The 18,043-nt window shown below is 45.5% G+C and overlaps 1 protein-coding gene and 1 long non-coding RNA gene across 3 annotated transcripts; one reads left to right on the forward strand and one right to left on the reverse strand.

Annotated features, from left to right (window-relative positions):
• The first annotated feature begins 28 nt into the window (after positions 1–28).
• LOC135814100 (uncharacterized) lies at positions 29–3,272 on the forward strand. Its single transcript, XR_010553151.1, has 2 exons — positions 29–301; positions 2,116–3,272. It is a non-coding gene; the product is annotated as an uncharacterized LOC135814100 (long non-coding RNA).
• A 4,000-nt stretch (positions 3,273–7,272) lies between these two features.
• Positions 7,273–17,932, reverse strand: LOC135814101 (E3 ubiquitin-protein ligase Hakai-like). Of its 2 annotated transcripts, none has more exons than XM_065327164.1 (7): positions 17,506–17,932; positions 14,749–14,834; positions 10,781–10,867; positions 10,312–10,373; positions 9,865–9,991; positions 8,407–8,687; positions 7,273–8,051 (listed from the first exon to the last, which is right to left on the reverse strand). In XM_065327164.1, exons 1-7 carry the CDS (start codon positions 17,621–17,623, stop codon positions 7,820–7,822), a joined length of 993 nt encoding a protein of 330 aa, XP_065183236.1. In that variant the 5' UTR covers positions 17,624–17,932; the 3' UTR covers positions 7,273–7,819. The 2 variants fall into 2 exon arrangements, with proteins under 2 accessions (XP_065183236.1, XP_065183235.1); XM_065327163.1 differs by having other exon boundaries at positions 14,749–14,837.
• Between the last annotated feature and the right edge of the window lie 111 nt (positions 17,933–18,043).

An 18,043-nucleotide genomic window follows, 5' to 3' on the forward strand; every position in this document is an offset into this window, starting at 1 on the left:
AGATGACGACGCCGCTTTTTTCGACTTTTTCTGGGACCAATTTTGAGCAGAATCACCATTTTGATCGTCTTCGATTTGGCATGGAAGACTTTCATGAATGCTATTGTAACTTGGCCTGCTGAGGGCTAGGATAATCCCTAAACAAAATCTGGAAGCCGTTCCGCCAGAGATTGTTCCGTCATGTTGTAGCAGAGCCACTTTTCTCAATTTTGCGTCGTCCAGAATTTATGATTTTTGGATGCCAAAATACTTGATGGCGTGAGAACCAAAAAAGAACTACCGGACACCGCCCAGACCTCAGGTATGTATAGTCCATTGTCCTAGGCTGCTCATAAAGCAAAAATTGTCTTGATAGTAACTTGCCCAAAAATTTGGCGAATTTTTCCTAATACCCTAGTTGCCAATACACGAGAATCACGAAAACTAGTATGGCTGATGGATTTCTGATTTTCTTCTCGTAAACTTGAGGACAATTATCTACGATGTTACAAATATTAATGGGTGTTTTGAATGTGAACAGATACACTTCAAAAGGCTGATCGCGTTCTCAGATCAGCTGCAAGCGGGGGTCAAAATTGTAGTTCAGAGCGATGTCCATTGAGGCTCTTCACCCGATTTCGCAGTTCATACATGGTAGTCATGGGAAGTTGGGTAGAATTAAATAAGTATGTATGCACTCTTAATTACTCCATAGACAAAGACATGTTCTGGAGTCTCCTGGTGTTCGGCAGGCGCAATTATTACCTTCATCGTTTCTCGGTGAATTAACTCACTCCACCATTCCACACTGCACTCTTAGCCGACCCACGCCGCGTGCACATCACCAACACAATGGGGACATTCCTGTTGAGATATTCCTGCCCCGTAAACCGAGAAAAAAGGACAGCACTGCAGTGAACAGACCCTGACAAGAGGACCATATTGTAATGGCCCATGCGCTTATACACACGCTTTTGCCGTATTTGTAACTTTTGCAGGTCAATTGGTCTCACATAGAGGCGCATGTGCTTGTAGTTGTGTTACCGGTATCAGGGTATGGAATGTGGAAGCTGCGCATTAAACCCTGTAAAGATGGCATATGGTGGACCCTGTGGTATCAGCGTGTCGCGGCCCGTGGGATTGGGTTCACCTACGAAGTACAGTAGGCATCGGTTATAGCGTGGGTGTTTGAAAAACGACTTTCTATTCTTATTTCCGATATTTCTTACACACGATAAATCAAGTGTGACATATCACGCGCATGTACACGGAGTCAGGAAGATCATCGTACATACAATGTAGTGTTACAGTGCATGCGGCTGGGCATAGTCACATAGGCTTACCATGTGGCTATGCAACATGAGTTACATGACCACAACAGTTGAACCTGCAGCACTACGACCCAACGCGAGTCAGGTCGGAACTGCATTGGACGGATGTTATTACTACAGGCGATATACTTTGTACTAATCTGGTATGTTTTGCTACACAAAGTCCATTCTTAGGACCGATATATTCTACTGTACTATAAAATTGCTTGTAAGAATAAATGTGCATTTGAAATCCATGTTATGATTATGAAAACATGAGAGTTCATTCTTGTAGGCAGTATATTCTTTTACACGACCACACTATAACCGATACGCACTGTACAAGTAGGGCTGAAACGATTATACCGATTACTGTAGAACGGGTACTAGTAACTTTAGCGACGTAAAAACCCTAGTGAATTTAGCGATCGACTCATTTTCGCTAAAGTTTCAAGTCGCTAATCCGTTGAGACATTAGTAGTGCACTGGTGATCCGTGAGTAGTAAGTAGTAATACTAGTACTTCAAGTAGTAGTACTAGTTAGCACATGTTTTATGATGTTCTCTCGTACTAGCACTCATAGTACACGGTAGTGATGGTTTGTACATACAGTAGTAGAATGCAGTATCAAAATGTGTACAATGAAGAAAAATGCATATCGCTAAAATAAAACGTCGCTAACCGGTTGACAATGGGAAAACGCTAAAATTAATAGTCACTAGAATTACCCGTTCTACACTACTCGGTCATTGCTCAATAATTCCTCACAATGAACTTTGATGCTTATGACTTGGTGTGGCTTTTCATTTTGTTTTTGTCCATGCAGGAGTCGGGATTATGCCGTCTACTGAACATTGTTGCATGTATGGACCTCAAGTGTGGACCCAACTGGTCAGAGAAATGAAGGAACAATCGTCATGGTGTACTCTCAGGCCAAGGATATGCCTTGTGAAATGTGCCATATGCAGTTACTAGAGGGATTGTCTCGTTCCTTGCAAGCTGTTCGGTCACAGGCAATACTGTCACATCCCCTGCACGGCTGAACTGGTTAAGAGTACGTGCACACCCGTCTTGTCCTTTGCCGAGGAACGTGGTCCAGGGTTTCGAACACAGCACGCTGACCATTTACAGCTCGTTTGTAGTGGATTGTGTGAGTTTGGTCTGGAGGGATTCGTAGCCGTGTTTAAACAAGCCACTGGCGACAGATTTTCAGTGCCTCTGTCTTGGTTGAGGTTTTTCCAATCATATTCTGTGCACATATGGGTATCCAAGTACCTATCGAGTATCATGGTCAATCGTCATGGTCACTGCATACAGATCCATGTGGCTCTCGAATATGGACAACAGTCTATAGACAACGATCTTCTGTTTGATTGCCAGGCCTGGTGATGTTGTCCTAATTTGGTCACTCTATCTTATGCCGGCATTCAGTGTGTAAATGCTGGTGCTGGCTAGACTGTGAAGTATGGGGAATGACACATGTGCTTTTTTCAAGATGCTCGTGTAGAATTCATTCCCTTTGACCGAAAAGCTTGTGTTTCCGGATCCTGTTTGTAGCTGTACACAATTGTTATTTCTCCGTTCTTCCTTGTGGTTAACTTTCGCCTCCGACTATCCCTAACCATCTCATTGGTGCGTCTGTCCATGACGTGGCTGGCTGGCATCGGAGTTGGGCACCGCCCTGTCATCCACTGGCATAGTGTTGAACCTAACTGACTTGTATGTCACATACTAGCTGGAAGTTGTTTAAATTAAAGGGTTCAGTTCCAGTCTTTTAGTAGCTTTACCATTTCTATTAGTTAGCTATTTCCTTTACTCGGCCTTAGGACACTTTCTTCACCATACACTGTGTTTCTTTGGCCGTAAAAGAGGCAGTCTGCACTTGTATTGAGTTTCCTCATTGTGAAGGAGATGGAAAAGAAAGCACACATATAGCACTTCCTGCCTGTGTCTCGGCTATAAGCACTTTTAGTTGCTACAGTACCATGTGGTTGACTGAAACCAGGGTGTGCCAGATTATTGATCAAGAATGCATGCTGCAGCTGGGCTGTTTTGTTCCTTTTCTTATGTAGATCTACATGTACAGTGAAGGAATCGAAATTGCATGTAACGTGCAATGTGTTTGCAAGTGAAATAATGTAAAGTCCCCCCCCCCCCCCCCCCCGGGAATACCTGCGCTCGAATGTACTATCATGTGGTCCATGTGCATGATCATGATAATTGAATTGGTTCAGCGCTGTATTCTGGTGTATGTGCTGAAGTCGTTTACAGGTAGAAATTGACGGGGGCACACCAAGTTCTTTACATTACATGTACATGTACAGTAGAGCCTCGCTTTAAAGGGGAAGTTAAGCCTGGAATCAAATTTTCACCAGTTGTAGTCTTCGGGGTGCTGAGTCCAATGGTCTCTGTCCGAGGAAGCTGAGACGCTTCCTTCCTCCTTTATTCCCAATCGACCTCGCGCACTTCCACCGAAACTGGGTGGCCCTACTAGATGGGGATTTGTATGCAAAACGTCACTAAAAGCGCCATTTCGTTCTTATAAAAGTACGGATGACCGCGATTGGCCCATATGTTGTACTACAGTAAGATCGGGCGCCGAAGAACACCCAGGCTGGAAAACCGGCAAAATTTAAGAACAGTCCAGGCTAGAATTATCAGATTTTTAAAGAACACTTTTAAAATTTGGAACATTGTACATGTATGGGAGGTGAGTACATGTCATGTACACGTGTAAACAGTAACTGCTACATGTACAGTCATTCCCATTTACGACACCCACTAGTTTAGAAGTACTACATTGCACTACATGTACATGTACATGTAGTACATGTACATGACAAACGTCATGACGTCACTCGACTCGCCGCGCGCGTGTGAATAAGAACGGTCTGGCTAGAATCAAAAATTTAAGAACTTTCTTAGGCTGCGCTCGAGCCCCTGCGTTCTTCGGCGCCCGATCTTACTGTAGTAGTCTTTTGGACGCTGAGTCGACTGGTTTTGGTCCGAAAAGGCTGTGATGTAGCATTCAGCCCTTATTCCAACTTAACTGTAGGGCTGAAACGATTATACCAATTACTCGGTAAGCGATCGATAATTCCTTATCAATCAAGTAATCGTTACGTTATAGATTACTCGTTAGGAATTTTGAGTCCAAAAAGTACTGAAAACCCTCGTTTTGTGAAGTTTGAATCAGTTTCCGCTGTGTGTATGCAGTTGCCAGGGGCATGGTGCATTTTCTGAGGTTAAATTGACTTCAAAACTGTCATGTTTTGGAGCTACCCTGTCACTAATGCAGATTTTTGGTATTATGAAGGCCTAGCGTTTGGAAACAGGATAATTTTTGCACAAAATTCTGACACTATTTGCTAAAGATTATAATCGATTACTCGATCGTTAAGCTAAAGAGTAATCGATAGGTGAAAATCCACGATCGTTTCAGCCCTAAACTTAAGTTATAGCATGTTTGAGCGAGTTTCTATCACTCGAGTTGAACCTTTGAACCTTGGTGTGAAAGTTGTAGCCTGCTGGAGCGGTGACCAGGTAACTTGTGTACGCAGGAGCACGTGACCGATTGTTCAGCCATGTTCGATCGGGAATAAGGGCCGAACGCTATATCGCAGCCTTTTCGGACCAAAACCAGTCGACTCAGCGTCCAAAAGACTACAACATATGGGCCAATCGCGGTCATCCGTGCTTTTATAAGAACGAAATGGCGCTTTTGGTGACATTTTGCATACAAATTCCCATCTAGTAGGGCGCAGTCACCCAATTTCGGTGGAAGTGCGCGAGTTCGATTGGGAATAAAGGAGGAAGGGAGCGTCTCAGCTTCCTCGGACCAAGACCATCCGACTCAGCGTCCCGAAGATTACAACTGGTGAAAATTTGATTTTAGGCTTAACTTCCCCTTCAAAGAACATGGAGCCCAAGAACATGCAGCCCGAAATACTAATAATTAAAAGAACGCCAGAAACCAAAGCTGAGAATGGGACATATCATTTTTCTACCGTTCTGTAAGCCAGCTTTTGTTATATACATGTACACGTGTTATAAAGTGCACACTCCAGTACAATAAGAGTCTAAGAATGTGCTAAAACTCAGAACGCAGCCATGTTGCTAAAACAATGACTCAACTGCAGTTCTTTGCGCACAGATCATACTAAGAGTCCATCACACCTTTCCCTTGGGGTTGTGGACTCTTGGCTCATATTCCCATTGACATTCACGATGACGGTTTAAAGTTCGTTCCACTCAGACCTTTGCACCTCACTGAGAATTGAAACTTACGTCAAGCTGTCCTGAGAGTACATTACAACTTTCTGTTTCGCACGAATCTTGCAAGAGAAGTTCATGATGAATATAATATGATTGCAAGCCCGAAGAACACGCCAATGCTGCATAAACTACCTATAGGCTATTGGCTAGGCCATTTTTCAAGGAACCAAAAATGACATTGAAATTGCAGTCTGCAGATCCTGGTTAGAACTTTGTCATTTGAACGAAGATGATGTGGGCTTCTAATAGTTCTATCTCAGGCCCCTCAAGAGTGAATACGGGTGCTGGTGTGTTTCTTTGCCATGTAATACGTCTCCTACTGGTGACGACAGACAATGCATTGGTTTTGTTTTGTTCCAAACGGTGGAGGCCACCACGACCCCATCAAGAACCGGACACCGATGAACGCTTCTGGAAGTGTTTCCACATCGGTGGAGAGTCAAAGGAAAGCATCTATGTCTACATACTACCTTGCCCAAAAATTTGGCGAATTTTTCTTTGCCACTTGCCTGATTTTCACGAATATTTGACAGCTCCCACAAGAACACTCCCAGCGACGTCGAGACAATGAGTAACGACCACTACAACTGACATCCATAAGGTCAAAGGCCCAATCAAGGTGTCCGGAAAGCAAAACTTCCGCAAACAATCACTGATGGAGAGAAAATTGCAAACGACTCGAGACATCTAATATTTTCTTGACAATTTTTCAACGAAGATTTGAATATATTCAGCTCGGAAAAGTGGCTAATCTGCATAAAAAAGTACAACTTTTAGACGACTTTTTCGGTCTTGGCGCATGGACTGGTAATATTCAGCAGATCAGCGGCCGCAGCATAACTCACTGATGACGAATAACACGTGATAGGTCACGTGAACAAAACAATTGTCATCTGACACAGTTACCGGTACCGCGGTACCGTGGCGGTATGTACTCTTTTGATGCTAGCAGTATCAGCAAGAGTACATAAAGTTTATCTACTCTTGGTATCAGCAAGAGTTATGTACTCTTGGTATCAGTATATGTAGGGAAGGAGGCTTTCTTCTTCTTCTTCTTCTTCTTCTTCTTCTTCTTTAATAATAATAATATCTTTGCTCCAACTGGGATGCAGTGACTGTTGCTACACATTTTATAGATGAGTGTGATCACAATCAGGGAGGGATCATGATCCAAACTCAGAACATGCGATTGTTGAGGAGACAGTCAGACTCTCTCTCTCTCTCTCTCTCTCTCTCTCTCTCTCTCTCTCTCTCTCTCTCTCTCTCTCTCTCTCCCTCCCTCCCTCCCTCCCTCCCTCCCTCCCTCCCTCCCTCCCTCCCCCCCCTCTCTCTCTCTCTCTCTCTCTCTCTCTCTCTCTCTCTCTCTCTCTCTCTCTCTCTCTCTCTCTCTCTCTCTCCCTCCCTCCCTCCCTCCCTCCCTCCCTCCCTCCCTCCCTCCCTCTTTCTCTCTCTTCTCTCTCTCTCTCTCTCTCTCTCTCTCTCTCTCTCTCTCTCTCTCTCTCTCTCTCTCTCTCTCTCTCTCTCTCTCTCTCTCTCTCTCAGGATTTCTATGTACATGTATTTGATTTCGAGATACTTGTACAAGCACCTGACCAGCAACAAGTCAACCACAACAAACACCAGCAACGCCAACGGAGTATTCTTCTTACACAACCCCGCTTCCTCCACAGGGCACTGCAGAGGGACGACAACTCAGGCGAAAGCTGAATGGAAAGGGAGTGTTTCCTGTATTCACTCAACACGACCATCGTAATCTGCAGCACCGGCACGGTAGATGTACTTCAACACTATGAACACACTGGAAATAATGAGGATAACTGTGAATAGAGCACGTGTGTTTCGTGAGTACATGTACAAGAAAAAATATTAAAAATTGCATGAAAGAACAAGCAAAACAGTTGATCAACAAAATTACATTGCTTGTCACCTAGCCCTGAGAATATTATAAAATGATGAGACACAACTAACATGCATACACAGTACTAGTACTAACATAAGTGTAACATGACTGTAGGATCTACACATTGGCCATGCCACGCATGGCCAGGCAAAGGGTAAAGATGAGGGAGACCATTTCATATTGAAAGAAAAAAAACCCACTGTACTTCTATGAGAGTTTTGCATGATAATTTCAAGGACCAGAAAGCACAGCTGCTGAAACATAAGAGCAGAAATCCTCATTTACAAACAAACACGTACACACACACACACACACACACACACACACACACACACACACACACACACACAACACGCTATTGGTACGAAGTTCTTGCCTCAAAGGCAACAAACGGCTTTGGACCGGAGCTCGTGCTCGCTACTAACATTGCCGGTGGTGCGGTCGGTCGCGGTGGAGGCGGTGGAAACGGTTGGAGATTGGGAGGTGGTGGTCCAGGTACAGCCTGTGCTTGGGGAGGCGGTGGCGGAAGACCACCGGCGTGAGCTGAGAAAATCGGAGCTGGAGTTTCAATACCGTGCGGGAAGTGCCTGAGACAGCATATAAAACAGCAAAAAATCAAAATAAGTTACACATCATGAAAGGAGCAACTATTTGTCCATAATATACTCTTTCGACGCCCCTAAATAAAACAAAAGAGCGCTTTTAAAATCTAAAGCTGCACACATATTCGAGTCTTTCCACCATGGTGGACTCATCGGGGCAGTGCAGAGGAAAGAAGCTGAACCTGGTAGCAACGAAAATCAAAGATACTAACTTAGTAGTAGTACAGTACCTACTACCTCCAAAAAAGGGGGATAAACCGTTGCCATGCATACATGTAGTACAGCTGTGCATGAACAACAGTTTGTTTGAACTACAGTTTGTTTGAACTAAACAACTTACGGCTTGACAGCAGGCGGTGGAAGAAAGTGCGGTGGTGGCACAGCCGGTGGCAAGTCCGGCCGCAGTGCGGGCAAGGGGAAGTTGGGAAGGCGAGGACCGGGTGGAGGGGGTGGAACTAGTGCGGGTGGAAAGATTGACCCACGGACAGGATTTCCACCGGGTTGCTGCTGTTGCTGCTGCTGTTGTTGTTGTTGCTGCTGTTGTTGCTGTTGTAATTGCTGCTGCTGTTGCAAAGCAGAAGCCTTCTCCTGACCACCTTCATGCCGATAACGGATATGAGCCTGGAAGAGAAATGAAACACGATAAACATAGAAATGCTGAATCATGTTATGCTTGGCTGAAAGGCTAAAGATCCATGTTGTTTACCTCGCATGGGCAATGGAGGAGTGAGTACTAGTAGTATTATTCATACTAGTCCATTCTGGGATAATATATCTGTTATTATATCTGTTATTAAATTGCCACAAACTGAATACAATACAACACCGCATACATGTAGCAGAAGGCCGATTCCATATTTCAGAGGATAGAGATAGTACCACAGAGTATCACTAGAGTGCCTCGTCGAGAGAGAGAGAGAGAGAGAGAGAGAGAGAGAGAGAGAGAGAGAGAGAGAGAGAGAGAGAGAGAGAGAGAGAGAGAGAGAGAGAGAGAGAGGGAGAGAGAAAGGAGAGAGAGAGAGAGCCTTGAGTAACAGCCAGGAAAAGGACAGCTGTATAGGCGAGTGAATTTTAAAGTCATACTCAAACTGTCAGAGAATCTGGGTGTACTGGGGTCACACATGGCCCTATACCAGCTCACTGATTCTGGGTGCAGCTTGCTGCTGCTCCAAGGTCAAATGAGTATGGATTGACTGCACAGCATGCATTGAAGGGAACAGTGCATGTGCCGTATGACCTACAGTCAGGATTTGCTCATCCACTTCACTCGCGAACCATGACCGTGCACGAGGAGCCATTTGCTGTACCGTATTTTCCGGAGTATAGTGCGCACTTTAGATGTGCTATTTTAGGCCCTTAATCGCAGGTGCGCACTATACTCCGAATATGAAATGCATGTACTTCAATGAAGATTGAAGTGCGCACCCCCAATGAAGATTGGGGGTGCGCATTATACAAAGGTGCGCATTATACTCCGAAAAATACGGTAAATCCTTAAAGGCAAAATTAAAGGCCTGCCACTTCCATCACTGCCTACAAGTAGGCTACAAGCAATGTAATCCCTGTACATGTGACTGCCACTGTAACCTAGCCACCGCCACCACCTCTGCAGCCACCAACTCTGCAGCCACCACCTCTGCAGCCACCACCTCTGCAGCCACCACCTCTGCAGCCACCAACTCTGCAGCCACCACCTCTGCAGCCACCACCTCTGCAGCCACCACCTCTGCAGCCACCACCTCTGCAGCCACCACCTCTGCAGCCACCACACAATTCCATGAAAACATGCCAAACTCACCTGTAAATCCCGCTGTGACAAATAGCTTCGGCGGCACCCAGAGTGGCCATGGCGACTCCCACCATATGAGCAAATGTGAACACTGCCTAGGTCACCTCGTTCATGTTCCTGACTCGCCTCACCACACCTGCATACAACAACAGTGTGTTTTATAATCAATAACATGGATGACAAAATAGGACAGAGAGAGAGAGAGAGAGAGAGAGAGAGAGAGAGAGAGAGAGAGAGAGAGAGAGAGAGAGAGAGAGAGAGAGAGAGAGAGAGAGAGAGAGAGAGAGAGAGACAGAGAGAGACAGATAGAGAGAAGGGAGAGAGAGACAGAGAGAGAGAAGGGAGAGAGAGAGAGAGAGAGAGAGAGAGAGAGAGAGAGAGAGAGAGAGAGAGAGAGAGAGAGAGAGAGAGAGAGAGAGAGAGCGCAACAGCAGCACAGCACACTGAGAGACTCACCGTGGACATTTGCCTTGGGAGTTCAGCGTACATCCTAAACAGAAGGAGTGCTTACAACGTTTCTGCAGGCAAAGGTAGATGACAGAAATGAGGCAAACCGTACAATATCTAATTACAAATACCCTTCACAATCCATGATACATTCCCCTCAACGTTTATGGACTACATGCAACTGCATCTCCAAGAAAGGGTGGCTTGTCAACTGGCAAACTGCGATGGGTGACTGGTCGGAGGCGTCAACACTTGACAGAACTCAAATAGCTAATTTTTAAACACGGTACACCTCATCTCAAAAGCCTCAATTCTTTTTTTCTGCTGTTAGCGTCCATGATAATCCATGACAGAGACGTCTAAATTCAACGAAATTCTACTTTAGTAGTACTGAAGCTGTAAAAGATAGCCAGGAATTACGCAACAGAAGTCATTCCAGACCAAGCAACGGAGAAGTGGAGGAGAAAGTGCTGCTTACCAAGCGTCCGTAGACTAATATCGGGAGACTGCAGTGTTCACAGATATGAAGGTTTGGCTGTTCAATCTTATCACCAATCAGTAACACCTAAAGCAGGAACAAGATCCAGAAAGGCAAACACAAAATAAATATAAGAAGAAAACAGGACCAAAGAGCTACAAGTTACGCTATATTAATTAAATATCCACTAACACCACCAGTTACTTTACAATCAGCTCATGCGATAACATTGCACGACACTGACCGACGGTACTGACGTTCTACATCTAACTGGCAATCAGCTGGTGGCGTGAGTGGATATTATAGCGTAACTTGTAGCTCTTTGGTCCTCTTTTCTTCTTATAAACGAATCCTTGGCTCTCCACCCGAGTATAACTAAATAAATAATCATCTCTACTTTGTAAGGCCCTCTTCAGACTAGGTACAAAAAAGCCTATAAGTCACATTTACATAGAAGTTTCCAAGACAACAACAAGAATCTGGCGGGAAGCCTAAAAAGCTGCCCAATCCTTTCAGGCAGGGTGCGAACCCTTATACAAGGCAACTTTCCCGCATTTATCGTACTTTCACCAGGCAGTCGTACAAACGTACAAACTTTGCACCCGGGTACGACTGCCGGCTGCTTTCACACATCCCAGGCCCATTGCGCGTAGGGTCAAAGGTTGCCTGTATATTGCATGTAAAATGTGTAGTCTGAATGCAGGCTTGGAAAAATGTTGCCTGTTAGGTTTTACATGTAATTATTGTATGTGATTTTGTACTGGATGTTCTATGTACGTAGTCTGTAGAGGGCCTAAAATTCATTATGCTTGTTCAGTTTCTTTTTGCCTGTATTCCACCCGACGAGAAGACAACGGAAGTATTGTATTTCTTGCTTTGGTCTCCGCGAAAGCTAAATGATTATAGACTCGGATGGAGAGCCAAGGATAAATTTATAGATTTGTAGTTCCTTGGTCCTTTCCTTTTCTAATGACTAAAGCTTAGAATTACCGTATTATCTCTAATATAAGCACAGTCTCCAATAATAGCACGTCTTCAATAATAGAACACCTTGGGGCGGCATTCAAAAAATAAAGTGCTCAGACTCCATTATAAGCACACTGTGAAGTGCTCACTGTGAAGTCCTCACTGTGAAGTCCTCTGAAAACCACCCGTGCCTCCAATAAAGGACACCGTACGGTAGTATATGTACGCACATTGCATGTACATGCACATGTTATCATGGTCAGTCGCGCGATCGCGCGCGGTGCACCAACCTGAGGTAGAAATAATAATGGAACAGTCTCCAATAAAGGAACGTCTCCATTAATAGCACGGGGCGGTGGTACATTGAAAAATAAAGGACCGTGCTTATATTAGAGATAATACGGTAGTGACGTCAGCGGTAATACCGGCAATTGACGAAGTTTGTTGCTCTGGATGGCAGTCATGAATCAGTCAAGTGTCAGTTAATTTGGCAGGAAGCATCAGCTCCATGTAGATTAATCAACCATAAGTAGTAAGTACAGCTGCATTGGTGTCTTCAACTTCATTCTCTAGAAAATAGAAACTTTGAAAAAACTAATTTCGAAGAGACAAATAAGATAAGAACGCAATAAGTAGGGTGAGTTGCGCATTCAACACACAGACACACAGACACACACACACACGTGACACACACACACACACACACACACACCACTGGCTATGGTTTAGTATCCTTGAACACTTTCGCTGCCATCTCATCAGAAGCAACTCACCATACTTGTAGTGAACATACATGTAATTACCGTAAAGTACCGCCAGAGCGCCCCGTCTCGCGAGAGTGCCCTACCTTGAAATACGGAAAGAGGACTCTCGTGTCCGGCCATAGAAGTGAACATTGTATGGTCTGGTGTGACTGATGTCGTATGGGGTTCACTCTGTTTTTGCAACATTCGGGTTACGTCGCATTTTACTTGTACGGTGAGCCATGTGAACTGCAGTGCCCAGCGTTGCAGCCAGCACGTACAACATGGAGTTTACCTTCACACCAAGCTGCTGTTGCTTCACTGCGACAGTCGCAGGCAATCGAAGGGTATCCTCGGGTTAGTGTGCTTACTACAGTCTCTTTTCGAAGTGACGTTGGCTGCCGTGACTGCGTTTTCTTTAGCTTTTTTCTTGTGTTATTTTTGGTCATGGCTCCTGCAATTCGTTCATTTACTGTGGACTTCAAGTTATCCGTGCTAGATTGGCATCATGCCAATGGAAAGAAGCTAAGATTGACAGCGACATTTTGACCTGGATTCGAAGCGAGTGAGTGACTGCAGAAGGCGGACCAGTTGAAGAAGACGAAGGGGGAAGGTTGCAAAAGCAGAAAAAATTGCGAAAAGCAGAAACCGTTATCATCCGAGTTGGAGGCTGCAGTGTTGTCACATCTGCGTGACGAGCAGGCTGTAGGTCAAACAGTCTCCAACAGGGATCTGCAGAAGGAGGCATTAAGACTGAGCAGTCCTGAGTGTTTGAACGTGCCAGGATTTTTTGGCAAGTAAAATGCGGCTAAAATGCTTTAAGAAGCGTCATCATGTCGCCATGCGGTGTGGAACAAACACTGCCCAGCAACTACCGGAGACTCAGCTGCTAGTGCTTCAAGCTTTCAGGGCCGACATCCTGAAGTTCGGTGTCCCTTCATCGCGGGTCGTGAACATGGACTAGACAATGTGCAAGTTCGATACTGTGCTAAACCGCACGAATGATATTGTTGGGTCGAGAACAATTAGAATTGTGTGCCACCAAGGCCACAAAGAAGGGTTTCACGGTTGCCCTAGCGGCTAGTGGCAACGGCGAGAAGCTACCCACTCTGTTAGTGTTCAAGGAGCGGAATGGGACCCTTGGTCCGAGGGTGAAAAAGCAATGAATCTTCCTGACAGCGGCAATGCCATCGTGACAGCAAGAGCCAACGGCTGGTTGACTGAAGAATTATATCACTGGTGGCTACGACGCATATACCGAGCGTAGACGGGGAGGACAAGGGTTTGCTGGTTGTCGATAACTACCGACCTCACATCAGTGACGTCAGCAAGTCCATTGTTCAAGATGAGTGCAATGGCAACACCGTGTCAACACCGTGTCAACTCCGCCTGGCTGCACTAGCCCTGTGCAGCCAATGGACGAAACGGGAAACTGCCCATTAAGGGCCAAAATGATGGGGCTTTGGGTGGAATGGTTCCGAACCCAGAATGACAGGACACCCAACAACAGCCTGAAGCCACCAACGCGCCAGCCGGCCATTGACTGGGTGTCCTGTGCATGGGACAGTGTCTCGTCAGACTCGACCAAAGACTCGTTTGTGATCTGTGGCACCACAGCAGCAGCTGATGGGTCTCAAGATGATGATGTATGTCGTCATCTTAGTCTGCAACCTGCAATGCCACAAGGAGAGCAGCCGCATGATGCCAAACTCGCTGCTGGAGCTGACATTGTGGATAATGACCATGATGACAATGTAAGCCAAAGTGATACTGATAGTGAGGGTGGGTCTGAGGATGATTAATCACCATGTAGTCATTTCGTTCGCTTTTTTTTCTTTGTCTCTTGTCCCGTTTCTAATAAATGTCGTTCCACCAACCTACTTGTTCCCGTTGTCAGTCTCTTGTTCGGACTCAACACATTGATGTGGAGTAATGTGACGGTTTGCGCTGCTGGCCTTTCCCTTAGCCTGACCTCATCTGCCGTTCTCCTCTCTGTAACCACTACCTCTCTCGTTCCGGTAGAGGTGAACAAATATTCAAATGTCCAAACGCGTCCAGTACAGAAAGTTCGCGAATATTATTTGTCAAGTCAAGAACTTGAACGTTCATCAATCTAGGCTGTCAAGAGAATGCTTCATTCGCATTGGTCCAAGTTCCCTTCAGCTCTGCAAATAATGACATGTGTACCTTTCACAAAGAATCTTGGAACCGTCACAACTGCCAGTTCAGTGAGTATTATTTGACGAGCTCAAAACTGACCTTGTGCTCCCATATAAGGTCTTGATTATCACCCAAACAAGCGTATCCATCCAACTTGGCCTTGTGTTTCCTCTTCTTGGGTATTGCTGCTAGCCACAACAGTAACAACAACAACAACAACAACAACAACAACAACAACAACAACAACAACAACAACAACAACAACAACAACAACAACAACAACAACAACAACAGCAGCAGCAGCAGCAGCAGCAGCAGCAGCAGCAACAAAATAATGCCGCCATCATGACCCAAACCTTAAAATTGTGCAAAAACTATTTCAGGGATACCTCGAGAAACTTGGAATCAGTACTTGCAGTCTTACTTCACTTATCCAGACTCTAAAGGGCAGACTCTCAGCAACATATCCGGATAAGCAAACTTCCCTGGACATTTTTTCCACGCGCAACGCACACTGATTTTGTGCAGCTGTGCCAGAATTTCATAGAGTACCCATAGAGTACCAATAGAGTAGCCATAGAGTAGCCATAGAGTAGCCATAGAGTAGCCATAGAGTAGCCATAGAGTAGCCTGTAATAAGACAATATACAGTGTAGGGATATCCCTGGTTAAAGAACAAATACCATTACAGTTAGACCTCACTTATCCGGTCCTCTTTTATCCGGATCCCTCGCCATCTGGAAGAAAATCGTTGGTTACCGATTTACAGCATATGTCATGCATACATACAGTATGTGTGTTCGATAATCCGGTTCCCTCGCCTATCCGGATATTGTTGTGGAAAACGGATGTGTGCGGTTAAGCGGCGTCTGACTGTAATAGTATTAACATGGCTTGAAAAAGACTTCGCTCACAGCTCGATACACTTTGCACAGGCACACAATTCCCTATCCAGTGTTCAGGGCACACAGCATTGCCACTACAGGATGTGCAAAGTGACTGCAATTAGGGGTACACAACACAGAGTACTCGGTTATGGGGTCGTCGCAAAAGTTTTCTGTCATCCCTGAAACGAACATCGTTCATTTCGTACTCGGCCCCCCTCCCCTCCCTCTGAAACGAACACAGCTTGCTATGCTGGACGACGAAAATCGCAGGCATGTACATGTCATACACTGTATGTACAGTGTCAGTCGACTTGCGATTTTGGCTCACACCCCCCCCCCCCCCCCCCCCCCCAATGAATCATGTTCGTTTCAGGGACGACAAAAAACTCGCAAGTCGACTGACACTGTACATACATGTATGACATGAACGATGTTCGTTTCAGGGATGACAGAAAACTTTTGCGACGACCCCATAACTGAGTGCTCTGTGTTGTGCACCCCCCCCCCCCCCCCCAACGAATCATGTAACTGACGCAAACGCGGGAAATTTGAGCGTCAGACGCTGCTGCGTCTGACGTGGGGAAATCGGCTGCGTTGCCGCTGACGGGGGTGACGCTTGGCGGAAAAAGTAAAAAAACAGAATGTCTTTCAACAGCAAGACAGTTGCTTGAGTTGACCAGTCATTCGAAATTAGTCTCTTCAAGGTTTGTTTTGTTCCCTCTTTTTTTTTCGACATGAGTCCGTAGACCTATGAGGCTGAGGCTGCTCTCCTCCGAACCTGGCGGAAGAGCGAGGCGTTTTCTGAGAAGAAAATGATGTCGAAAAGGACCAGTAGTATGAGTGGGTCATCACTCAACTAGAGCCTGTTGACTTGTGAGTGTTGTTGTTGTCGCCAAGAGCCAAAAAAAGGACAACCAGTATGACGAAGTCAGGAGAAACACAGCTGCGATGCGGACTTTCCTTGCCTGGTCCATGACACTAAAACTGAAAGAAACAACAACGATCGTGGTCCTTTTGTCTTCTTGCAATAAATGAAAAATCAATGAAAAATTTGAAAACTTTGTCCGACAATTTTTTTGTATGATTAACAACAGGCCGGTTTCCGTGGAGATCTGTGTCGTCATTGAGTTTCCCTGGTGATTTTGTGACGTACACAGGTGCGTCAGGCCGCGGCAGTCGTGAGTTGCAAAAGAACAAAACACTGTGTGACCCCGCGTCTGCGTCAAGTGCTGCGGCTTGACGCTGCGTCCAGCTTCAAACTTGCCGTAGTGTGACCGAGGCCTAAAGTACTGCATGGATGCGGACGGATTTGTCCGATGCTGTTGCGACCCACAGTTGCCGTGACATGGCTTGAGGGAAACATGGGTGCAGCTAATGAGTGCATTGGTCTTCAACCACTTGGGTAAGTGCGATTCAGCTCCAACCACTGTATAATAGGAGCTGCCTACAAAAAAACCTGTATATGCCTTGATCATCGAGGGTGGTGGTGATCCTCCGGCTGTGGAAAAGTCAGCCTGATTCCCACGTGCGAGGCGACATTTATTTTTTGTTAAATCATGGATCCCATCCCATGTATGTGCCCATGTGCATCCGAATGTCTGAGCGCATGTCTGTGTGAATGTGTGCACATCTCTAAGATCTCTTGCATGTGTATATGAGCATAAAGTGCATGCTTGCCATGGTACATGCTCTTTTGGGCGGCTAACCGACTGCCAGTGCTACATGTGTGCATCAGTGATCCTGCTTGTCAGTGTGGGTGAACGTTCCACCAGATCACTGCATTACGCTTTAGGTCAGACATGTATGGCACATGTGCGCAAATGCAATGCAGTGAAAGTAGTATTCAACGCACAGGGATGCAGGTGTGACGTATAAAATCAGAAGGAGCAAGACAAAAGAACGGTTTCTCTTTCATCCTGTTTGACAATAGATCTCTATCATTAGCACACTGGCACATATGAGCTCTTACTCGGAAGAGGCGTCTCCGCAGTGGCCTTCAGCTTCAAAGCAATCGTGCCACGCTTCACAGGGGCACTGTTGCTTGCAGTCAACTGGCCTTCTGCTTCCAACTCAATTCCATCCGACATCTCTCAGCCCTCAGCAATACTTTATTACAGCTTGCGCATTTAGTGGTATGTACATGTATTGAAAGGGGAAGTAATTCCTTCAAATTTCTCAGCGCTGAGAAGTTGGCCTGGATTGCTTATAATAATAATGATCAATGGTATTTCATCAGCACTACTCTACCAGTACCGAAGTTCAAGTTTCACGCTCTCAACTCACACAGGGACAGCCATTTGCCAAGCTCCTGATATTTTTATACTGGTACATCGATGCATCCCTGAGATGTGACCAATATACCTAACTAACTTTGTAATACTCAATTATGTAGAAGAAACACAATATTGCAATTTATTTTTTCAAGCTGGCCAAGGCGCCAACGCGGCGCGGCCACAGAAACATTGTTTTCCATCACGTCACGGCATTGTGCTGTACAGTGTGATGCA

Source organism: Sycon ciliatum, chromosome 4 (assembly GCF_964019385.1).
Source record: "Sycon ciliatum chromosome 4, ocSycCili1.1, whole genome shotgun sequence".
NCBI lineage: Eukaryota > Metazoa > Porifera > Calcarea > Leucosolenida > Sycettidae > Sycon > Sycon ciliatum.